Raw genomic sequence first — 26,296 nt, 5'->3', positions numbered from 1 at the left:
CAGGCGGGGAACGTTGGAGTCCGCAGTCACTGGAGCAAGCAAGCCTCATGTTCGCTTCCAGCTGCCTGGCTGCCGGCCGCCATCTTGGCTGACAGTTAATTTGCATAAGGATATGCTGATTAGCCAATGGGAAGGGTAGTGGTCGTACGCTAATTACAATGTTTCTCTTTTATTAGTGTAGATGACATGTTTCAAGATCGCTGACTGGGGCTTCCTGACTTGCCCAATTCAGTGGTGGTGGCAGAGAAAGGGCTGCAACTCATCCAACTGCCTTCAAGTTTGTGACAAAACCACTGGAAGCTAATACATAGTACTCTGCTGAATTACTAATTCACAGCAGTATGATAGGAATTCTTTGGAGTGTGAGTCTGTACACATATACACTAGAAAAAAATAGGTTAAGGATAAGGGCAGTTGTATTTTCAAGGCCTAGCACAGTGGCTGGCAAATAATAGGTGTTCAATAAACATTTATTGAATGATCACTAAGGGTTCACAGCAAAGGTGAGTCACTTTGTATTAGAGTGGATAGAGAAGATAAGGCTTGAATCTTCAAGTGAGCTTTGAGTTAGAGCAAGAATTTCAATAGGCAAAGAGTTAGGTAGGAGAGGACACCTAATGGGGAAAAAAATCATACCAAAAACCACACTAGTAGGAAGGAACAGCCTTTTTTTTCTGAAAAGAATAAGTATAAGTCAAGAAGATAAGTTGGAGTTCTCTCTTTTCTCAAACTTGATATCTGTGTCTTTGCAAATTTTGATGGATGCTTCCAACATGTGTGCAGAGATTTAATAAAAGAATAGGTTAACTGTCACTATCTCCTTGTAGCAAGAAGCATGTTTGTGTTTTTTTCTTAAATGTTTATACTGGTTTTATAGAGTGGGGAAAGGAGAGGGAGAGTGAGAGAAAGGGAACATTGATGGGCTGCCTCCTGCATGATCCCTACTGTGGATTGAGCCTGAAAGCTGGGCATGTGCCCTGACCTGGAATCAAACCAGCAACCTCTCGGTGCATGGGACAGTGCTCAACCAACTGAGCCACACTGGCCAGGGAAGAGCATTTTTTTTCTTTATCCATAAATGGAACTTTTTTGAAAGCTGGTTATCATATTTAATTCTGAGAATCTGAAATTTAAAAGGACTAACACTGCATAAATAAGTAAAAATCAGATCATTATTCAAAACACTGTTTTACATTTCTCTACCTTTTCTAATCCTTTGATATCAGAAAGTACAGTAATGCCTAAGGCAGTGGTTCTCAACCTTCCTAATGCCACAACCCTTTAATACAGTTCCTCATGTTGTGGTGACCCCCAACCATAAAATTATTTTCGTTGCTACTCCATAACTGTAATTTTGCTACTGTTATGAATCGTAATGTAAATATCTGACATGCAGGATGTATTTTCATTGTCCGAGACCCACAGGTTGAGAACCGCTGGTAAGGGAAAATTCACAAATTATAATTGGCCTAGGACAGTGATTTTAAACCTTTTTCACCTCATGGCACACATAAACCAATTACTAAAATTCTGCAGTACACCAAAAAATGTATATCGTTTGCCAATCTGATACACAATAATAGGTATAATATTTTAATCCTCACCTGAAGATATGTTTTTTTAAAAAAATATCTTTATTGTTGAGAGTATTGCAGATGTTCCCTCCTTTGACCTCCCCCCCTTGACCTCTTCCACCCAGATCCCACGCCACCCCAGGCCTTCACCCTATTGTTTGTGTCCATGTGTAATGGACATAAGCATATAAGTTCTTTGGTTAACCTCTTCCTGACTCCTTCTCCACTTCCCTCTGAGATTCATCAGTCTGTTCCATGTTTCCATACCTTGGGTTCTGTTTTATTCATCAGGTTTTTTTTGTTCATTAGATTCCTTGTTCATTTATTTTGATATTCAATTGTTGATAGATATGTATTCATTGCCATTTTATTGTTCATAATTTTTATCTTTTTTATCTTTTTCTTCTTAAAGAATACCCTTCAACATTTCATGTAATACTGGTTAGATAGATAGTGATGAACTCCATTAGCTTTTTCTTGTCTGTGAAGCTCTTTATTTGACTTAAATTCTAAATGATAGCTTTGCTGGATAGAGTAATCTTGGTTATATGTCCTTGCTTTTCATCACTTTCAATATTTCTTGCCACTCTCTTCTGGCCTGCAAAGTTTCTGTTGAGAAATCAGCTGCCCGCTGTATGGGTGCTCCCTTGTAGCTAACTAACTGCTTTTCTCTTGCTGCTTTTAAGATTCTCTCTTTGTCTTTAATCTTTGGCATTTTAATTATGATGTGTCTTGGTGCAGGCCTCTTTGGGTTCCTCATGTTGGGGACTCTCTGGGTTTCCTGGACTTGTATGTCTATTTCTTTCACCAGTTGGGGAAGTTTTCTGTCATTATTTCTTCAAATAGGGTTTCAATATCTTGCTCTCTTTCTTCTCCTTCCTGCACCCCCATGATACAAATGCTGGTACACTTGAAGTTGTCCCTAGGCTCCTTACACTATGTTCATATTTTTGAATTCTATTTTATTTTTGCTCTTCTGATTGGGTGTTTTTTGGCTTCCTCATATTCCAAATTACTGATTTGATTCTTGGCATCCTCTACTCCACTGTTGATTCCCTGTAAACTGTTCTTCATTTCAGTTAGTGTATTCTTCATTTCTGACTAGTCCTTTTTCATGTCTTTGATGTTCTCACTAATTTTCTTGAAATTGTCACAAAGTACCTTAACATTCTCACTAAGTTCCTTGAAGCTCTCATTAAGATCCTTGAGCATCCTTATAACCATAGTTTTGAATTCTATAGCTAGCACTTTGCTTGCTTCCATTTCATTTAGTTTTTTTTTTTGTGTGTGTGTTTTGTTTGTTTGTTTTTAGATTTCTTCTGTCTTTCATTTGTGACATGTTTCTTTGTCTCTGCATTTTGACTGCTTCCCTGTGTTTGTTTCTATGTATTAGGTAGAGCTGATATGTCTCCTGAAATTGGTAGAGTGGCTTTGTGTAGTAAGTGTCCTGTAGGGTCCAGTGACTCAACCTCCCCAGTCACCTGAGCTTGGCACTCTAGCTGCACCCCTGTGTGGGCTGTGTGCACTGTCCTGTTGTAGTTGAGCCTTGATTGCTGTTGTTGTCACTGGGAGGAATTGACCTCCATGCCAACTGGCTGTGAGGACCAGTTGCCACTACAGTGGAAGAGTTGCTGTGCAGAAGACACCCCTATGGAGCAGGACTTGCTTCAGTGGGGCTTTGGTGCTCACTGAGTCCACCCCTTGAGTGTGTTGTTCATGGATACAGTAGAGTTGTAATCTAGTGTGGTCTGAAGCTGTCCACCAGGTGTACTGGCTCTAGGGCCTCTTGGGAGGTGCAAAGTCAGCCACTGCCTGTGCTCTGCCTGGGACCACCTGGCATGAGCTACAGAGCACTCTACAGATGACTGCAACCTTTGTTGGGCTTAGAGATGCCCAAGAGAGTCCAAGCTGTGAATCTTGGCAAGCTTCTGCTAATGCCAGGCCTGGGGCCACTTATAGAGAGGTAGGAGACACATGCGTCTAGCTGCTGCTTGTTTGAGAGATTTTAGGAAAGTCTGAAGCCTGAGCCAGAACAGGCCATTCATATGTAAAAGACACTGCAAACAACTTGGGTGGAGCTGAAAATTGGGGGGATGGGATCTCAGGGAATCACTAGGGTGGGAAGAACTGTATGGGCCAGGTTGATGGGGACTCAGTCATCTCTGTAGTGGGGAAGTCCCAGCCTTTTTGGCTAGGAGAAAGGTTGCTCTAAAGTCCTTGCCCTGATACCAGAAAATTTAGTTCCTTCCCACATGTCCCTGGATTCTTTCAAGCTGCTGACACAGTGCTGGAGCCCAGAAGGAGTGAGTCCAAGTAGGTCCATATGCTGGATATTTAAGAGAAACTTCCTGGGACTCCAGTAGTCTCTGTGTCACTCAGCCACAATCACCACTGGTTTTTATAGCTCAAAGTTACGGGAACTTCTCTTCCTGGCTCAGGAACAGTGGGTTGAGGGGTCTGGTGTGGGGCTGGGACCCTTTCCTCCTCCCTGGAGGCCTCCTTAACTAAGATATCCCTCCTGATTAAAAACACACCACAAGTGGGTGTCAGACCAGCCATTCCACACCTCCACCCTTCCTTCCAGTCTCAATGTGCTTCTTTACTTCTCTAGTTTCAGGATTTCCATTCAGCCAGATTTTTGGCGGTTCTACATGATAGTTGTTTTGTATTTTAGTTGTAATTTTGATGTGGTTGTGGGAGAATCCGAGTACCAGCATTAACCTATGCTGACATCTTGGTTCCCCCACTGAGGATATGTTTATTATTGATTTTAAAGAGGAAGGGAGAGAGAAAAGGAGAGAAACATCAATGTGAGAGAGAAACATTTATCAGTTGCCTCCAGTATGTGCCCCAACCAGGGACTGAACCCACAACCTACCAAGGTATGTGCCTTGACCAGTAATCAAACCCTAAACCTTTGGTGTGCAGGACGATGCTCCAACCAACTGAGCAACACGGCCAGGGCAAAATAGGTATAATTTTTATTCATTCACATGATGGCTATTGTGTTGGCTATTGTCATTTTTTTTGACAATCTAAGGGAAAAGAAGTCAGTGCCCTGACTAAATAGTCAGGTATTGCATGTTTTAAAAATCCTTGCAGCACATCAGTGTGCTGGAGAAAATGGTTATAAGTGCTTCTCTGTGATTCTTTTTTGTTACATTATAGCTACCTTTAGTGTATAGTGAATACAGTATAGCTACTTTTAGATCAATGACAGAGTGAGTATAGATAACTGAAGTGCACAGATTATTCTAAATCCTTCTTTATTGTAAACTTGTGTTGAAGGCACTTCTGCTATCAAGTCTTTTACCAAGGCTTCTAACAAGAAGGAGTTTTATAAATTTGAATTTCATCTACTGACCATACCCACTTTCTCTAGTGGGAGGTTGTGAGCAGAGAAATTGCTAAATGATACCAGAGCAGAGAACACAGAAAACATCACAGTTTCTGATAGTTCAACAAATTCTTTGATTTCAGTCACTGAACATTGAGAGGTAAATGAATACATGTTGCTTGAGACTGAAATGACTTTTCCTTATTGTTTTGTACTGGGTGATGACAGTTCCTTTTCCTTAGCAATCACCACATTTCTTTTATGTTCTTGGAATCCTGGATTTGGAAGCAACATCAGAAGTTCATTATGTTTCATTTCCCACTTTCCAACAGAATTATAACTAAACTGTCCAAGCTGGATGGTTGTCTATTCTGTTCTTTGTTTGGAGGATGGTCATTGGTACATGTTGGAAAGCAGTTGGCTGACAACCTGCTTATGCAAGTTATAGTCTTGATAATACAGGGTGGGGCAAAAGTAGGCTTACAATTTTTTGTATGGAAAATAATCCTATATAATAAAAGGCTAATATGCAAATCGACCGAACGGTGGAACGACCAGTTGCTATGATGTGCACTGACCACCAGGGGGTAGATGCTCAATGCAGGAGCTGAACCATGGTGGTCAGTACACTCCCACAGCAGGGAGCACCTCTCAGCCAGAAGCTGGGCTCATGGCTGGCAAGTGCAGTGGTGGTGGCGGGAGCCTCTCCCACCTCCACAGCAGTGCTAAGGATGTCCGTCTGCTGGTTTAGGCAGTTGGACATCGTCCGAGGGCTCCCAGACTGCAAGAGGGCTCAGGCCGGCCTGAGCCCTCCCTAAGTGCATGAATTTTGTGCACCGGGCCTCTAGTATAATCTGTAATAATAAAAGTGTAATATGCTAATTAGACTGGACATCCTTCCAGACGTCCTTCCAGATGACCTTCCAGACGAAGCTGGGGCTGCGAGGGAAGCTCGGATCCCGGGTGCCGGAAGGAAGCCCCAGGTGCCAGAGGGAAGCCGGTGCCGGCAGCCGGGGGAAGGAAGGCCTATTCTTACATGAATTTTATGCATCAGGCCTCAGTAATAATAATACAAGAATAAACTCTGTTTTGTGTACTCACAACTAAAAATCTACTTTTTTGTTGTTGGTAATCCCCCGAGGATATTTTTCCACTGATTTTTAGAGAGAGTGGAAAGGACTCTCTCTAGCATCGACGTGAGAGAGAAACATTGATCTGAGACACATCAATTGGTTGCCACCCACATACGCTCTGACCAGGGCTAGGGATCGAGCCAGCAAATGAGGTATGTGCCCTTGACAAGAATTGAACCTGGGACAGTTTAGTCTATTGACCAACATTCTATCCACTTAGCCAAACTGGCTAGGGCTGTAAATCTACTTTTGATCCACCCTGTATTATTTGTTCACTTAGCAGCAGCATAGAACATGCACACATATATGAATGTAATCTGCTTAGCAATCTGATGTTCTAAAATGCAAGTGATGAGAATACATAGAAAGGACAATTTCCTTTTGAAAACAATACTTTTCATCTATCAGAAATTTGTCATCAAATGTTTGGCACAGAGCCTCGCACAGAGTAGGCCCATTATAAATGTTTGCATTAGTGAAAACAACACAAAAAAACAAACAGCTAGAGAAATAATGCTGCCTACGAGGAGAGTGGGTAACTGTTCTTTGCTTTGTGTATTCCCAGAGTTCTTTTCACCTATGGTTGCTGTATGAGAAAAGAGTTCTGGAATCAAATAATTTTGAAAAATACTGGATCTTTCTATCTCCTTTTTGGAGTTGTGATGTACATTAGCACATTAAGCATTTTCAGAAGTCACCTGTCTATATCTGATAAACTCAGTATTTCCCAAGTCTATTTGCACAGAAACTATTAACAACCCACACTTTAGGAAATATGCTCTTTAGGGTTAATTGTTCACAGTTTTTTGCCTGAGGGAATGACTATGTCTTACTCATTTTCTATGTATATTCTATATGCTAACTAGTATATACAGGGACAATACAGATTATGCAGGTAGAATGAAAATGGCCTGTATGAGGTTGGATAAGATGACACCAACACTGACCAAGAAAGCTGGGTAGGGGAGCTGTGTCTTGAATGTAAAGATGAACAGGGTCATGGTTGGAATCAGAATGAAAGAGAGTGGTAAAATAGACAGTAAGTTCTGAATGCAAAGAACATGTTTTTAACCTGAGCATAAGATTGGAGCTTCTGACACTGCTATTGAAGACCCTCAGTCCATCTTCCTTGATAATTACAATGTCCCTCTTAAGTCACCTATGTTGTCAAGCCTTACAGACAGAGTAAGCACTGACAACCAAGGTAGTACCTCATTCATACTTAATGCTTATTATCAAATTGTTATAGAAATTTCATTCTTAAAACTACAGCCAAGTGATTATTTGGAAATAAGAGATTAATTGGAAAAACTATCTGGAACCTACACATATTTGCATTTAGGGACTTTAAATAATGTTTTGTTCTCCCACCTTACTACTGTAAGTCTTATAGCTCCTGGATGTGTCAGGGTAGTGTCACCAAGGATTGACAAAGAGTGGAACCCCAGAGAGACCCTGAAAATGAAACTAAAAACAAGGGAGGACCTAATAGTAAACACAGGCCAAAAACTCTAACACCCCAGGAAGGTTTGACTATGGTTCTCAGATATCCAAGGGAAATGCTATTAGAAAGTCTGTTTCCTACAGGTCTGAATGTGTGCCTCTCATTGGCTGCTTTAGGATTTGCTCCAAATTGTCACAGGAAATTGAAATGAGATAGAAATCAGCAGTGTTTACAGTGCCTTGTGTTGGCATTATACACATTGTGAAAAAAATAGTACATCGCATATCCAAAGACAGAGATCAATATGCTTGAAATTATTCATTTTGACCACATTTACTTGAAAAATGGCATTTAGCTCTCAAAGTTATTGAAGAATTGTAGGTTGAATAACTATCAAAAGTTGTTTAAAAACTTTCCTTTTATATGACTATGAGAAGTTGGACAACATGAGCATTTTAAAGTTGAGCATAGCTTAAGTAATGGGCATATAGTTATCTTCGTCTGCATATCTAAATCTCAGTAATAACTGTCTTTTTTCTATTATTTTTCTATTATTATGAAGGGTTACATTTTTGTCTCAACTAGATGTAGAAGGGGTCTAAAGGATATAATTATATTCATGTTATGATACAGCTATTTTTCTTCTGTTGTCACCCCAGTGAACATCATGTACATATTATGGCATCAGTTACTAAAAAACATATTTGTTGCTGAAATCATATGCTGACTTTTATTGCTATCAAGGAATATTATATTCAGAAGGAAAAAAAGGGTGCTCCTTTTCCACATGTTGCTGCATTCTCTCTATTATAAAAATAAAGGGATATTACCTCTGAGCCTATTGATACATCAAGTAATAAATGTGACAGTTAATAGTTCTATTTTCCTTACCCCATCTTCCTGCACAACTGCAACATAACATGTTTCTTACTAGTAACAGATGCTGGAGACCTTCCTTTGAAATTCCTGTGGAGAAGCTGCCCTGTTGATTGCATTAGACAGGAAGTGATTTCATGCAGATGTTGACTTGCTGGTGCATTGTAGTAATTGCTGTTCTGCTGACCCCTTGCTGAGTGCAATGCTTTTCTCTTGTAGGTGATGTGCCTTCAGGACTTTTTTGGTGACGATGACATTTTTATTGCATGTGGACCAGAGAAGTTCCGTTACCAGGATGATTTCTTGCTAGATGAAAGTGGTAAGGAAAAAAAAAAGTTCAAAACCAGGGGAAATTTGAGGCAGCTTTCTAAAATGAGCTGCACCAGGCCAAGATCATGTCAACTCTAAAGCTACCAAATCAGTTTCAGATCCTCATCCAGTATGTCTTTTCCATATCTTGAATTTCTTTGATTTTTTATATAGAAAACAGATGAAATGATAATTGGAAAGGTTACATAATTTAGAAGGGTCAATGATGAATGGCTAATTTATAACCACTTAATAACTAAAATGATGTTCTATAAAAATCATGGTGTGGATTTCTACATTTTAACTGTATATTTTCCTCAAAATTTATATTTGAGATATTTATGATCATAAAATTATTGAGTATGTTTCTAGGCTTGTCTTTCAGGTGACTTCCTTTAGTTCCTAACTAGGAAAGTGACTTGGTGCCCCCCCTTTTTTAAACATTTCAGAAGTTTATGTCATCACCATCTGCAAGGGTTAAAAAAAAAGAGTAGTGTGGCTTACTTCCATTAAAAATGAAATGTAAAAAAGGGACCGTTGGTAAACAGGGAAAGACACATCTTAGGAAATGAATATCCAAGGTTGTGACTCAAGAATGATGTTTTTTTTAGTATTATAAATCATCTCAGAACCTTAACAGCATCATGGGAAAAGTTATTAAAGAGGCCTTTCCATGATAATATTACTTCTAATTTAATTAGGGAAATATTACATACTTATTGACAATTCAAATTCTAGCTAGTTGGAAATGATTTTTGAAGTAAATGAATTTTTTGCCTAGAAAAATTCAATTAAGCAAATTAGTAAGCTTTTAGCAAAATGGATGGGAAATACATGAGCACCAACATAATATGATGAGTGATGTAATATTTCTGCTCTAACACTGCTGATGTGTATTCACATAGAGTATCTATATTATATGCATATATACATATCAGTTACATGCATTTAAACATATGTAATTATTTCATCATTTAAAAGTGATGTAGATGTGTAGGGAGGGATAAGAATAAGAAAGGTTACCTCTTTATTGTGAAAATTTGAAATGCCCAATAAAAGTATATATAGAGGTGACATTTGAAAGATTGAAGTTATTTTGGTTCAAATTTTTTAGCTGGAAGAGTGGTTTGGTACCTCTTTTCTTATAAATAAGTTTTCTTTGCTAAATATGTTCTGTCATTATCTCTAATAGGCATGCCCTTTGGGGGCAAAGATTTGGGGAGAGACCTCTACCCATCCCATCCCTTCTTCAGGCAGCTTTGCCATTGTGTGGAACAAATGAATGTTAGGGGTCAGGCAGAAGAGCTGACAGCATAGTTTTGAAAAAAAAATAAACTGTCTTGACTTTCAATTTAAAGAAAATAGCTGCTTCTAATAGAATGGTCTGAGAGACCAGATGCATTCTGAAATGAAAGTTTCATTTGTTGCTTTGATATAGAAAACAACCTATCAGACTGGAACTGGAATAGAGCTCAGTTTCACATCAGCAGAGTTGGCCTGGGGTTCCCAAGCCCCCAGTCTCTTTCTACCCCATGTTAGACTCCTTTCTCATTAAAAAGGATTCATACAGATCTCTCCCTATCTCTATTTGTGTATCTATGTCTGTCTATCTATCTATCTATCTATCTATCTATCTATCTATCATCTATTCGTCTATCTATCTATCTATCTACCTATCCATCTAAGTATTTATCTATCTCTCTATCGGCACAGCAGTGCACATCACACATGCATCAGGACAACTTGCCCATAATTTGTGGTTTGGCCCTTTGCTGGCCCACTTCAAACTGTTTGAGAGAGAAAGTGAGAACTTCACATCTTTTCTCCTGATGAATATACCCTATTTCTTGATTTGAAATATATTTGCTGAGTAACTGTGTTCTCCACCATCCTAAAAGAAGCTTGTGGATTGGGGAGGGGGAGAGAATCTAAATTAAAATTTTATTTTCTTGGATGAACTTAACCCTGAAACTAAAATCACATGTTGACAACTGCAATTTCCCTGTTGCTTGTACGGCATGTTTTAATGCTAATATATTAAAATTTGAATCTTCTAGAAAGTGCTCTGAGCATAATTTAGCCTAGCTTATATGTACTCGCTAAATGGCATTTGCACATTGAGGCTTCATTTGGCCCGTTCCGAGTAGCTTCCTGTACTGCTGCTGATACTGACATCTTCAGAATTAATACTTACCCAGTACTGTGGTTGATCTAATGGTGCCAAGAAGTGGCCTTTTGCTGCAAGGCAGTACTTTTATTTTATCTTTCAAAATTAACCCGGCTCCCAGTGTGTTCAGGATTAGCAACAGTACATCCCCCTAATTACTGCTGGAAAAGTTCCTGGAAGCGGCTCTTAAGGTCTAACCAGTGAGAAGTTTACCATTAGATACTTGTATTTCATGGGGCTATACTAGAGCCAGAGCAATATTAGAAACTGTAAGGAGCCTCCTTCCTCCCCTAAGTTTTCACCTGGAAAAAAACAAAAACAAAACAAAACAAAACAAAAAACAAACAACCCACAAAAACACCTTCCTGTTTCCAGCTCAAAATATAACTGTTTTAGCGATATCATCATCAATGAGTGGAGTCTCAGCACCTTCAAAAATGGTGGATACAGTTCTATATAGAAAGACAGATAGGCCAAAAGATCCTTCTCCAGCATGGCTTGCTGTCTAATTTAGAATGATGAAATATCATCCAGGAAAATGCCAAATTGGAGACAAGAAGCTTAACCTGGTTGTGCCTATATATTGACGATAAGTTGACAAATTTTTTATTTGTTGCCATTAAAAAGTGGTAAGATTTTGTTGAGAAATGCTTGCCTCATACCTGGGAGGGACAACTCCTTGGTGATGAGTCTGTCACAGGATGTCAACTTTTGTCGACCCAACCCCCAGCCTCAACACTGATGTCTCCAAATTTGCTTGGCCAATTTCTTCACCCACTCACCTCAACCCTACCAGGCCTAAATATCTGTCATCCTCTTTTGTTTTAACTAATTTATTAGTGCTCTTGATTCTGATGTTAATAGGCATTGCTTTAAATATACATATTTTTGCTTAAATGTTTAAGTTTCCTAGGGCTGGTGTAACAAAGTTCCACAAACTGAGGGCTTAAAACAATAGAAATTCATTCTGGAACAATTCTGGAGGCCAAAAGTTAAAAATCAAAGTATGGGAAACACTATGCCTCCACAGAGTCTGGTTTCCGGTGGTTGCCAGCAATCCTTGGCATCCCTGGGTTTGTCCCAGCATCACTCTGATCTCTGCCTCCATTTTCACGAGGCCTCTCTCTGTGTACAAAATTGCTTCTTCTTATAAGGACACCAGTTATTGAATTAGGGTCCACCCTAATCCAGCCTGACCTCATTATAACATGATGACATCTACAAAGACCCTATTTCTAAGTAAGGTCACATTTATAGGCCTCAACATAACTTTGGGAAAGACACAATTTATTCCACCACAAATGTTGTTTGAACTTGTCCAAACTTTATTTGAACTTGAGTTACAAGTAAACTAATTTCTATTTGTTTGCTTTGACCTGTCTTTAGATTTGCACAGCTATAGCTTTATATTCATTAGTAGAATACATAAACAACAGATCTGTGACAAGGTTGCCTCTCATCTGACCTTTTATAGGTAGTATCACCTGATTGATCAGAGGAATGAATGCTGTGGGCGGTCTGAGCCCCTTTGACTAAGATGAAAATATATGGTCTGAATGCTAGAGGTGGTTGTATTTTTAATTGAGTTGCCTTGTCCAAAAGGTACTGATTTCCAGGTCTTTGTCAAATGTGCTGGAGGAGACCTCTGTTAGAATTGGCTCTTAATGTCTCTGAAGGGAGGGGTTGTTTGTTTGATGAGAGTCATAGCACAGGGTTCTGGTTTGGGTTCTGTATCATTCAGCATTGTTAGAAATGCCCACTCGAAAAGTTGATGGTGTGTGGATGAAGTCATATGGGAGGGAAGCTAATGCAGCAGAAGATAAGATGAGAATTCACAAGGATTTTTATAGGAGGTAGTTTCTAAGAAGATAAAACTGAATTGGTACAAACAAAAAGTAATGCTCTGGGGATTTTTATTTTTTTAAAAAGCCAGTTCTACAAGCTTGGTTAACATCAATGTAGTTTTAACAGTAGCACATATGACAATTAACTTTAGTTCACTGCAGGCTTATTATGGCTCATTTACTGTATGTAGTATAAGTATATTATCCTATATAATAAAAGGCTAATATGCAAATCGACTGAATGGCAGAATGACACACTGACCACCAGGGGACAGACAGACACTCAATGCAGAAACTGCCCCCTGGTGGTCAGTGCGCTCCCACAGGGGCAGTACCACTCAGCCAGAAACCGGGCTCATGGCTGGCAAGCACAGCAGCAGTAGTGGGAGCCTCTCCCGCCTCCAAGGCAGCGCTACAGATGTTCAAATGCTGGCTTAGGCCCACTCCCCATGGGGACATCCCCTGAGGGCTCCTGGACTGTGAGAAGGTGCAGGCTGGGCTGAGGGACCCTCCCTCCACCAGCCAGTGCATGAATTTCGTGAATGTCAATAAAAATTCACAAAACTGGTATAGAAGTATAGAAGAAATTTAAATAATTGAACTCTCACATGATGTTTTTTTGTAAGTTTGTGACATTTATGCTTCTGAAATTATGAAAGTTTAAAACTGCTCTAAGACTTTTTGGCTACTCTATGTGTCCACGTGTGTGTGTGTGTGTGTGTGTGTGTCCACGTGTGTGTGTGTGCATGTGTGTGTGCATAGTGTCTCTGCAGAACGCCAATCCAGTTTCTCTCTGCACCAGATAGACCAGCCGTGGGCAAACTACAGCCCGCGGGCCGGATCTGGCCCGTTTGAAATGAATAAAACTAAAAAAAAAAAAAAGACCATACCCTTTTATGTAATGATGTTTACTTTGAATTTATATTAGTTCACACAAACACTCCATCCATGCTTTTGTTCCGGCCCTCCAGTCCAGTTTAAGAACCCATTGTGGCCCTCGAGTCAAAAAGTTTGCCCACCCCTGAGATAGACCCATCTGAGTACAGGTTCTTCCTGGGTATGTGATTCTAAAGGAACATTTCCTCAGCTGCTCTTATGGACCCCCATGGAGTTGGGTTCCCAGAATCTGCTTGGTAAATGTTTCTAGAAAGGTTTCATTCTGACCACTTTCCAGAGACTCATGTCTTGAAAGAGATGAGACAAGTGGCCTCAGGCATCACTCACCACAGGATCCTAATTGCTCTCCCCAATTCTGGGTGAAAGGAAAACAGGGTTAGAAGCTGAAACAGTAGAAACAGTATTGGATTAAGGTTAAAAGACACAGGTCTGGTCCAAGCTCTATGTCCTACTTGCTGTGTGGTCTCTAAATCTCCACACCTGCTTTCTATTCTGTAAAACACCATTTTTTTTCCTGAGTTGTAATGGACCTCAAATAAGATAATAAATGTAAAAGCACGTTCAAAACTGTGTTCCTTATTACTTAGTGACTGATGTTAGTGAGTGACACCTCAGCTGAAATATATCTCCTAGTGGATTGCAGCTGCACTCCATCACGTAGATTCATTTGCAAGGCTTAATTGGAGGCAGATGTCACCAAGGTTTGCTTTTGGTACTCTTGAGAACAAAAAGTGATTATCTGTTGCTTTCTTCTCACTCTCACTTTTATTCTTGTGGTGGAGTGAAGAGGAATTTAGGACCTTTGAAGATATTCACCCTGCTCTGGAGGGAATCTCTGAAAGTTAACCAAATCGCATTTAGAACCAGTCAGACTTCTACAACTGACAATGTTCAGGAGTCCCAGCCCTTATGTCCTTGTTAATTTGGGTCCAAGGGATTTTTTAAAAAATATATATATACATTTTTATTGATTTCAGAGAAAAAGGTAGAGGGAAGAGATAGAAGATGAGAGAATCATTGATTGGCTGCCTCCTGCATACTCCACACTGGGGATTGAGCCTGCAACCCAGGCATGTGTCCTGACCTGGAATCAAACCATGACTGTCTGGTTCATAGGTCAACACTCAACCACTGAGCAATACCAGCCGGCAGGTCCAAGGGATTTTTGACAGCTGCACTGATCTGTCCTGGAACAACTGATGCTAGGAAACCACAGGTCACTGGGAACACTGGAAAGATGTTCAGAATCTGGGTAAAGACCAGGTCTCCTCACAAAGTGGTTTTTGAGCACTACTAACAAAGTTCATTCTTTTATGCATCCATTTATTATTCAATAAGCTAAGCTAACTTACCATGAGCCAGGCAATGTGCTGGACACAAATAATTGTAACAGTAATGCTTACATGAAATGTGACTTTTAATATTGTTTATGTTTAAAGATGTCAAAGGACAGTATGGATGGACCTACATGGTATTATGCTAAGTGAAATAAGTCAATAAGAGAAAGATAAATATCATATGATTTTACTTATATATAGAATTTAAAGAACAAAATAATCAAACAAAAAATTAAAACAGACTCATAGATACAGAGAATGGGGGTTGGGGGACTGGGCAAAAAAAGGTGAAGGGATCAAGAACTACAAATTTGTAGTCAAATTGATAGTCACAAAATAGTCACAGGGATGTAAACTACAGCATAGGGAATATAGTCAATATTGGTGCAATTACTATGTACAGTGTCAGGTGGCTACTTGAAATATCGGGGGGAACACTTTGTAAAATATATGATTGTTTAACCACTGTGCTGTACACATGAAACTAATACAAAATAATGTTGACTGTAAACTGTAATTGGAAAATAAATATTTTTAAACTTAAAACCAAAATAAATAAATAAATGAATAAAGATGCCAAGTGATCTTATATACTGAATTTGGATTCAGAATGCAAAAATGTTTCATTTTTGCTCTTGTGTATTTTATCTCTTTGGAAAAAATATTGCAGTAAAATGCCTAATGAATCACAAGAGACTGGAAATTCTTTATAGATTTGAAATTTTAACTGGATTATATGACCAGTTTAAATTGAATTTATGTGCAGATTTCTTTAAAATGTGTGGTAGTTTATGCTGAAAAATTTTGTTGTTTCAGTATGTTAATTCTAGAAATGTACAGTTCTTATAAAAAACACATTAGAGCTGTCTTATTGAATAATTGCCAAGTTTCTGTGACATTTCAGTGTTGTACAGAAAATCTAGTATAATCAGTCCTTATTGCATTGATTATGGAATGAAGCCTGATGTTTGAAATAGAGGGTTTTGTTTCAAATGGAGAACACACTGGCTAATGTGCTTTGCTCTTATTAGCAAGTTCTCATTTGCCTCTTAGGAGTGGAAAAACCACAGGGGTTCTGGAGACTTTCTCCATCTTAGCTACATTTTAGCTCATGCATAAATATAAAATTTCCCAGAACACAGTGATATTTTTAGTTTTAGTCCACTGCCAAGCTATGGAGACATATAGAATATTATACTTTGGAGACAGAATCTAACTCAAGGACAAGCTAGTTCCTTTGCTACATAGATGATTTTCTACTTTGGAAATCATGATATTATATAACATATGTAATCTTTTCTTTATACTTTCTCTTCTGGTCCTCATGAGTTTCTTTTTATTGTATTCAGTATCAGTGAACCCTGAATTACTGATATAGACAAATCCTACAAAATATAACATTGAAAATGAATCCTGTACATTAAGAGTCTTGGAGATCATCAGCTCACCCTCCCTTCCAATACACAAGTCCTCCCCACAGCATTGCAACCATTGTTCTTTTATCTTCAACTAGAGCCCCCTGTTTCTGGAAGCTTACAACTTATTAGAAGGCCAATTCCACTGCCCATTAGTGCTAATTTTTAATAAGTTCTTTTTTATATTGAGCCCTAATTAATCTCTCTCTAGCTTGTACACAGTGGTCCCAATTCTTCCCTCCAGAATAATAAATACCACCTACTGCCTTCAATCTTAGAAGATGAGCTTTCCCCTAGTCCTTGGGATGATCAAAGTCATTCACTATAAACTATTTTATTTTTCTTTCCCTCTAGACCAGGGGTGGGGAATGTCCAGCCTAAGGGAAGTATAAGGCTGACAAAACCATTTAGTCTGGCCCTGCCAAGGCATTATTGTAACTCATCTTCTCCTCCCTTTTGTTCTCTCACCTTTCAAGAAAGAAGAGTCTTTTCCTTCATAAAAGCAATGAGAGTGTTTTTGATTTTGTGTTCACTCTTCTTTGTGACTTGCCTCATCAGCTCTCCTTTCCTATCATTTTTGTGGATTCCTTGTTTTATCCTATCTTTATTGCCTCTTTCTCCTCAACCTGTGGCCATGTCTACATTTCTCTTATCCTAAAAGAGCCTTCAGTCATCTCTATCATCTTATTGAACTGCAATGCCCTTTCTGTCTCTGCAAACAGCTTTTTATTTTTATATTTAAATTCTTTATTGTTGAAAGTATTATATATGTCTCCCTTTCCCCCCATTACCAACAGTTTTTTTTAAAAGTTACAGTACTAGAGGCTCACTTCTTATATCTTTGGGTAAATGATACTTTGAAAACACAAGAATTATGAGGGGTTTTTCATGTAAACAATATCTTCCACTATCCTTTTAAATGTATACAGTGGCAGAGGTTCTTCTTTTGCCAATGGATACTTGGACAATCTCAAGACTTTTCTGCTCCCTCCTAAGAGAGTAAAAAGTATTATGGACTTTTTTAGCTACAAATCACCATGTTAATTCATAACTGAAAATATCCAGTCCTAGGCAATATCATTCAAAATTGAAGTTCTTTTTCCATACCTATCTAAGGCTCGATGTAGTAAAAGGAAATTGGTTGTTTCCATGTCTTCTCTCTTTTTCACTCACCTCCTCCCTGTGGTTTTTTATCCTTTCAGGATTAGAATAGGTAAAGTAGGAGTTGAGTGGATGATGAGGAAGGGGGAGGTAGAAGGTCCATACCTGACTGTACTGTTGTAAGATGGCTTCAGGCTCTCTTGGACAGCAGATGTTACATAAAGCCAGCTTCTCTTATGGGTGTTTTCATAGTTCTTCAGGGACTCTCACTGGGAACTTTCCAATATTCTTTTTTTGATGCCATCAATTCTGTTTCTTCCAGCTTTGGATGTTTCTCTTTCTATTTGTTTTCAAAAGCTTTCCCTGTTGGCTTCAGATGATCTTCTTGGGGATAATTTAAATTAGATTCATGCCAACTCCATCAGATTAATCAAAGCACTCATATGTCCTTTACACCAGCCCATGCACTCAATGCACCCAAGTTGCCTTCATGCAGCTGCCAGAGTTTTGAGGATGAGAGCCAAACATTCAAACACCAGTCGCCTGTATCCCTCTACCCATACACAACAATGACTAAGCTCTTCAAATCTCCTAGTGAAGCACCAACTGAACCAAAAGGAAGCAACTCCCATCTTTTAGAATAAGGGAATTCACAGCGCAGCTCTCTCTAAAGAAAACCTTACCAATCTTCTTTCTCTGTAATAACGTAAGCCTTTTATACCTTTGAGGTGGGTAAGAAAACTAAGGCATGTAATTTTTTGCTTATATCTACTTTGAAATTTACATCGCACAATTCACTTTAGTATCTAATTTACATCCCATTGGAGTTTGGGTAAAAGTATCAGTTTGAAATCCTATTACATTTGCCTCCTACTCCTACCACATATAAAATAGTTCAATTAAACAAAGATAATCTTCTAATTACTATATCCAATATTTTCATTTTTTCCCTTCTTCCACCTCAACTTTTTTGTAGCATTTGACATTTTTTAAAATATATTTTATTGATTTCTTACAGAGAGGAAGGGAGAGGGATAGAGAGTTAGAAACATCGAGAGAAACATCGATCAACTGCCTCCTGCACACTCCCTACTGGGGATGTGCCTGCAACCAAGGTACATGCCCTTGACCTGAATCGAACCTGGGACCCTTGAGTCCATAGGCTGACGCTCTATCCACTGAGCCAAACCGGTTAGGGCACATTTGACATTTTTGATGATTCCATCCTTGAAATTCTCTCCCCTTTGTTCTTCATGGTGTTTTGCTGTCCTGGTCTTATGCCCACCTCCTTGACTATTCCTGATCTTTTTTTTCAGTTGTGTTCTTGTTCCATATAGGCCTTAATAATTGTTCCCTAAGATTCATTTCCCAACCTTTTTTTTTCTACTTAATTACTCTATTCCTAGCCAAGTTCATCTACCTTAATTGTTTCAGCAATGATAGTGATGGTAGACAGTGATGGTGACAAATGGCAACCAGATGGTATGCAATAAGCAAAGCCTTTGAAGTATGTATAATTTTCCCAATTTTATAATTAAGGAAATTAAGGCTTTGATGATAAATTTGTCCAAGACCACACAGCTAGTTAGTGTTGAAGGCAGAGTTCAAAGCCAAGTTTGTTTATATTTGACAACACACTCAGTCTCTAAGTATACCTCCTCTTAAATATGTATCTCTAACGCTGACTCTTCTCATGAGCTCCAGAACCATATTTCCAATGTTCTATTATAAACTTTCTTACGATTATTTCACAGAACCTGAAATGTAACACATCCCACAGCTGAACTCGTCTTTTTATTCATTTATTTATTTTTATTAAATTTATTGGGGTGACATTGGTCAACATGAACATATAGGTTTCAGGTATGTATTTCTGTGTTACAATATCTGTATATTGCACCATGTGTCCACCACACAAAGTCAAATCTTCTCCTGTCACCATATATTAGAACCCCCTTCTCCCCCCACCTCCTTCTCTCTGGCAATCACCACACTGCTGTTTGTGTTCATAAGTTTCAGTTTTATATTCCACAGATGAGTGAAATTATATGGTTCTTACCTTTTTATGACTGACTTATTTCACTTAGCATAATGGTCTCAAGATCCATCCATGTTGTTGCAAATGGCGCTATTTCATCCTTTCTTATGGCTGAGTAGTATTCCATTGTGTATATGTACGGCATCTTCTTTATACAGTCATCCATCACAGGACACTTTGGTTGTTTCCATGTCTTGGCCACAGTGAATAATGCTTCAATAAACATAGGGTGCATATATCATTGTGAATACATGATTTTGAGTTATTTGGGTATATACTCAGGAGAGGGATTGCTGGGTGATATGGTAGGTCTATTCTTATTTTTTTGAGGAATCACCAGACTGCTTTCCATAATGATTGTACCAGTCTGCATTCCCACTAGCAGTGAATTAGGGTTTCCTTTTATCCACAAACTGTCCAAAATTTGTTGTTTGTCTTGTTAATAATGGCCACTCTAATAGGTTTGAGATTGCATCTCATTGTAGTTTTTTAAAAATATATTTATTGATTTTAGAGAGAGGGAGGGAGAGGGATAGAGATATAGAAACATCATGAGAGAAAAACATTCATTGGCTGCCTCCTACTGTGGATCCAGCCCACAACAAGGCATGTGCAATGACTGGCAATTAAATGGTGACCTCCTGGTTCATGGATGGATACTCAACCACTAAGCAACACTGTCCAGGCTAATTGTAGGTTTTATTTGCATTTCCCTAATTGCCAGTGAACATCATTTTATATATCTATTGACTGGTTGTAGATCTTCTTGGGAGAGGTGTCTATTCAGGTTCTCTGCCCACTTTTTGATTTGACTATTTGTTTGTTTGGTGTTGAGTTTTATGAGTTCTTTATATATTTTGAAAATTAAACCTTTGTCAGAGCTACTGTTTGCAAATATCCTCTTCCATCTGGTTAGCTGACTCTTTGTTCTGTTGTCAGTTTCTTTTGCTGTGCAGAAGCTTTTTAGTTTTATATAGTCCCATTCATTTATTTTTGCCTTTAATTCCCTTGCCTTTGGGGTCAAGTTCAAAAAATTTTCTCTATGGCAAGGTCCATACATTTGATACCTATATTTTCTTCTATGTAACTTATTGTTTCAGGTCATATATTTAGATCTTTGATCCATTTTGAATAAATTTTTATACATGGGGACAAACTCTAATCCAGTTTAGTTAATTTGTGTGTGGCTTTCCAGTTTTCCCAGCACCATTTATTGAAGAGATAATCTTTTCTTTTAATTTAAATTCTTTATTGTTTAAAGTATTACATAAGTCTTCCTTCTCCCCTAGCACATGCCCTCCAGAACCCCCATACTGTCTGTGTCTATTGGTTATGCTCATATTCATGCATATAAGTCCCTTGGTTGGTCTCTAACACCCTCACCCCCTCCCTGCCTTCCCTTTTAGGTTGGACCGTCTGTTCGATGCTTCTGGCTTTATGTTTGTTCATCAGTTTATGTTGTTCATTATATTGAGTGAGATCATGTGACATTTATCTTTCTCGGACTGGCTTATTTAGCTTAGCATAATACTCTCCAGGTCCATCCATGCTGTTGCAAATGGTAAGAATTCCTTCTTTTTTACCGCAGCATAGTATTCCATTGTATAGATGTATCACAGTTTTCTAATCCACTTAATCTGCTGATGAGCACTTAGGCTGGTTCCAAATCTTAGCTATGGTAAATTGTGCTGCTATGAACATATGGGTGCAATATATTATCTGATTGATGTTTCTGATTACTTGGGATATATTCCTAAGAGTGGGATTACTGGGTCAAATGGGAGTTCCATTTTTAACTTTTTGAGGAAGCTCTAAAATGTTTTTCACAGTGGCTGCACCAGTCTCCATTCCCACCAACAGTGCATGAGGGTTTCGTTTACTCCACATCCTCCCCAGCGCTTGTCCTTTGTTGATTTGTTGATGATAGCCATTCTGATAGGTGTGAGATGGTACCTCATAGTTGTTTTGATTTGCATCTTTTGGATGATTAGTGACTTCGAGCATGTTTTCATATGTCTCTTGGCCTTCTGTATGTCCTCTTTCAAAAAGTGTCTAATTAGGTCTTCGCCCATTTTTTGATTGGATTATTTATCTTCCTTTTATTAAGTTGTATGAGTTCCCTATAAATTTTGGAGATTAAACCCTTATCAGAGATAACGTTGGTAAATATGTTCTCCCATGCAGTGGGATTTCTTGTTGTTTTGTTGATGGTTTCTTTTGCTGTGCAGAAGCTTTTTATTTTGATGTAGTCCCATTTGTTTATTTTCTCCTTAGTTTCCATTGTCCTAGGAGCTGTATCGGTAAAGATATTGCCATGTCTGATATTTTGTTGCCTATGGATTCTTGTAAGATTTTTATGATTTCTCATCTTATGTTTAAATCCTTTATCTATTTTGAATTTATTTTTGTGTATGGTGTAAGTTGGTAGTCTAGTTTCATTTTTTAGCATGTATCTGTCCAATTTTTGCAACATCATTTATTGAAGAGTCTGTCTTGACTCCATTGTATGCTCTTGCCTCCTTTGTCAAATATTAATTGAGCATAATGGCTTGGGTTGATTTGTTGGTTTTCTGTTTTGTTCCATTGGTCTATGTCTCTTCTTCAGCCTGTACCAGGCAGTTTTGAGCAAAGTGGCTTTGTAATATAGCTTGATATCTGGTATTTGATCTCTCCAACTTTGTTCTTCTTTCTCAGGATTGCTGTGGCTATTCAGAGTCTTTTTTGTATTCCATATGAAATTTTGGAGAGTTTGTTCTAGGTCTGTGAAATATACCATTGGTATTTTAATGGGGATTGCATTGAATCTATAGATTGCTTTGAGTAGTATGGACATTTTAATTATGTTGATTCTCCTGTAGTTTTCTGAGTACAGGTCTTTTACTTCCTCAGTTAAGTTTATTCCTAGATATCTTAATTTTTTTAGTGCAATGGTAAATGGGATTGTTTTATTAGTTTCTCTTTCTGTGTGTTCATTATTGGTGTATAAAATAGCCATAGATTTCTGGATGTTTGTTTTGTATCCTGCCATATTGCCAAATTTATTTATTAAGTCTAGTAGTATTTTTATGGAGTCTTTAGTATTTTCTATGTACAATATCATGTCATCTGTGAATAATGACAGTTTTACTTGTTTTTTTTTCTTCCATTTTGGATGCCTTTTATTTCTTTTTATTGTCAGATTGCTATGGCTAGCACTTCCAGTACTATGTCAAACAGGATTGGTGAAAGTGGGCATCCCTGTCTTGTTCCTGTTTTTAGGGGAAATGGTTTTAGTTTTTGCCCATTGAGTATGATGTTGGCTGTAGGTTTGCTATATAAGGCTTTTATTATGTTGAGATATGTTCCCTCTATTCCCACTTTGCTGGGAGTTTTTATCAAGAAAGGGTGTTGGATTTTGTCAAATGCTTTTTCTGCACCAATTGATATGATTATGTGATTTTTGTCTCTCAGTTTGTTTATGTGATGTATCACATTTCTTGGTTTGCAGATATTGTACCAGCCTTGCATCCCAAGAATAAATCCCACTTGGTCATGGTGTATGATCTTTTTAATGTAATGCTGAATCTGACTTGCTAGAATTTTGTTGAGGATTTTAGCATCTATGTTCATCTGGGATATTGGCTTGTAATTCTCTTTCTTTGCAATGTCTTTATCTGGTTTGGGGATTAGGGTAATGCTAGCTTTATAAAAAGAACTTGGAAGTGTGCCTTCCTCTTAAATTTTTTTGAATAGCCTGAGAAAGATAGGTTTTAGTTCTTTCAATGTTTGCTAAAAATCCCCTGTGAAGACATTCGGACCAGGGCTTTTGTTTGCTGGAATTTTTTTGATTACTGCTTCAATTTCAGCAGTGGTTATTGGCCTATTCAGGTTTTTTGATCTTTCTGATTTAGTTTTGGAAGATTTTATTTTTCTAGGAATATGTCCATTTCATCTAGATTGTCATATATATATATATCCCTTTGTATGTCTGTGGAGTTGGTTGTTACTTCACCTTTTTCTCTTTCATTTCTAATTTTTTTTTATTTGGGTACTCTCTGTTTCTTGGTGAACCTGACTAGAGGTTCATCCATCTTATTTATCTTTTAAAAGAACCAGCTCTTTTTCTTTTTTATTGATCTTTTGTATTGTTTTTTTTTTGTTTGTTTTGTTTTGTTGTTTTTGTGTCTCTATTTCATTTATTCCCACTCTGATCTTTTTTATTTCCTTTTTCTGCCTACTCTGGGCTTTTCTTGTTGCACTCTTTCTAATTCTTTAAGTTGTAGGGTTAGATAATTTATTACCATTTTTTTCTTGTTTGTTTGTTTGCTTGCTTTTTTTGGGTGTGGGTTGGCCTGTAGAGTTATGAACTTTCCTCTCAGAACTGCTTTTACTGTGTCCCATAGATTTTGGATTGATGTGTTTTCAATGTCATTTGTTTCCAGGATGCTTTTTATTTCTTCTTTGATCTCTTTGGTAGCCCATCATTGTTTAATAGCATGCTATTTATCCTCCAAGTGTTTGATTTTTTTATTGTAGTTGATTTCTAATTTTATGCCATTGTGATGTTAGAAGATGCTTGTTATGATTTCTATCCTCTTGAGTTTGGAGAGACTTTGCCTGTGTCCTAATATGTGGTCTATCTTTGAAAATGTCCCATGTGCACTTGAGAAGAATGTGTGTTCTGTAGCTTTGGAGTGAAATGTTCTGGAGATGTCAAATAATTCCACCTGATCTAGTGAGTCATTTAGGTTTGCTGTTTCTTTGCTGATTTTTTGTTTAGAGGATTTATTCAGTGGTGTCTATGAGTTATTAAAGTCTCCTACTATGATTGTATTGCTGTCAATCTCTCCCTTGATATCTTCCAGAAGTTTTTTTTTAATGTATTTGGATGTTCTTCTATTGGGTGCATATATGTTTACCAGAATTATATCCTCTTGTTGAATTGCTCCCTGTAGTATTATGAAATGGCCCTCCTTATCTTTGTTATGGCCTTCACTTTGAGGCCTATTTTGTCATATATAAGTATTGCTACCCCACTTTTTTTTTTCATTTTCATTTGCCTGAATTTTTTTCCCATCCCTTCACTATCAGTCTGTGTGAGTTCTTTGTTCTGAGGTGGGTCTCAGACAGCAAATATATGGGTCATGTTTTCTTATCCATTCAGCTACCCTATGTCTTTTAAGCGGAGCATTTAATCCATTTACATTGAAGGTATTATGGATAGGTACTTGTTTGTTGCCATTTTTATTCTTTATGGCTGTCTTCCTTCTCCTCTTTCTATTTATTCTTTTTAGCCATCCCTTTAGCATTTCTTGCATTGCTGGCTTGGTGGTAATAAAGTCTCTTACTCTTTTTTTTTGTCTGTGAATCTCCTGATTTCACCTTCAACTGGAATGATAGCCTTGCTGGCTATAGTATTCTGAGAGTCAGTCTCTTGCTTTGCATCACTTTGTACATTTCATTCCATACCCTTCTGACCTGATGTGTTTCTGTTGAGAAATCAGCTGACAGTCTAATGAGAGATAACTTATAAGGCACTTCTTGTCTCTCTTCTGCAGCTTTTAAGATTCTTTCTTTGTCGTTGATGTTTGCCAATTTAATTATGATGTGTCTTGGTATCAGTCTTTTTGGGTTCATCTTATTTGGGAGTCTGTGTGCTTCTTGGACTTTTGTGGCTTTTTTTCTTCCCCAAACTAGGAAGTTTTCTGTCATTATTTCTTCAAACATGTTCTCTATTTCTTGATCCACTTCCTCTCCTTCTGGCACTCCTATTATGCAGATGTTGTTTTGTGTTGTCCCAGAGCTCCCGTAAACTCTCCTCCTAATTTTTATTTATTTTTTTCCAGTTTTGGCTCTTCTTGGCTATTTTTTCTACCTTATCTTCTAACTTGCTGATGGGGGCTTCAGTTTCTTCTAGTCTACTGTTGAAACTCTCCATTGTTTTCTTTATTGTAGCTATGTCCTTCTTCATTTCTTGTGATTTTCTATATTTTCTCTTGATTCTTACACATGTTGTTGAACTTGTCTTATATTCATTTCAGTGTCCTCATAACCATTGCTCTGAATTCTTTCTATGACAAATTGTTTGCCTCCATTTCATTTATTTACTTTCTGGTGATTCCTCCTTTCTTTCTTATGGGGTTTGTTTCCTTGTCTCCCCATTTTTGCTATTTCTTTGTTATTGTTTCTATGTATTAGGTCAAACTGCTGTGCCACCCAGATTTTTTGAGTTTGTCTTATATAGTATATGTTTTATGGGCCCCATGGTGCAATCCCTGCGGTCTCCTGGGCTGGGTATTCTAGGGAAGCCCCCTACTTGGGATATTTGCATCTTGATGTTGTTGTCCCATTTATGGATGGAGTCTCCTCTCAAGGTGTCTGGTTATATGACTCGCTCTCTACCATGTTGACCAAACAAACAACACAAAATACAACTCAACAAGACATCACACAAAGGGAACAAAATCTGAATGTACTCATGACACCAATAACCCCAATAAAAGTGACCACCAGAGAAAAGAGAATTAGGAGAGAGGAAAGAGAGCAAAGATGATATTGAGGAAAGAAAAAAAAAAAGGTAAGAGAGAAAGAAAAAGAAGAAAAGAAAAGAAGAAAAAAAAGAATATGGGGAGAAAACAATGCAAACCAAACAGATATACCAAAAAGTGCAAAAAACAAACACCCAGAAAAAGGAGGGTACAGAATCTGTAGAGGCAGAGCTTCTATATAGAATGTAAGGCTAAGAAATTGTATGAATAGGGGAAGGACCACAGTTCAGTATAGAGGAGGTAGAAAGAGAATGAGTGGATAAGAAGAAAAGAAAAAGAAAATAATAAAAAATAAAA

General features: G+C 38.0%; 1 protein-coding gene across 4 annotated transcripts in view; it reads left to right on the top strand.

Moving 5' to 3' along the window:
• DCLK1 (doublecortin-like kinase 1) overlaps window positions 1–26,296 on the top strand; it is a 520,253-nt gene that overhangs the window by 264,016 nt on the left and 229,941 nt on the right. For all 4 annotated transcript variants that reach the window (XM_005883145.2, XM_005883147.2, XM_005883146.2 and 1 more), the window contains exon 4: window positions 8,584–8,683. In XM_005883145.2, the coding sequence (XP_005883207.1) occupies window positions 8,584–8,683 (100 nt within the window). The remainder of the gene's footprint in view (window positions 1–8,583; window positions 8,684–26,296) is intronic.

This window comes from Myotis brandtii, unplaced genomic scaffold (assembly GCF_000412655.1).
Source record: "Myotis brandtii unplaced genomic scaffold, ASM41265v1 scaffold77, whole genome shotgun sequence".
NCBI lineage: Eukaryota > Metazoa > Chordata > Mammalia > Chiroptera > Vespertilionidae > Myotis > Myotis brandtii.
This window is presented reverse-complemented; position numbering and strand designations above follow the sequence as displayed.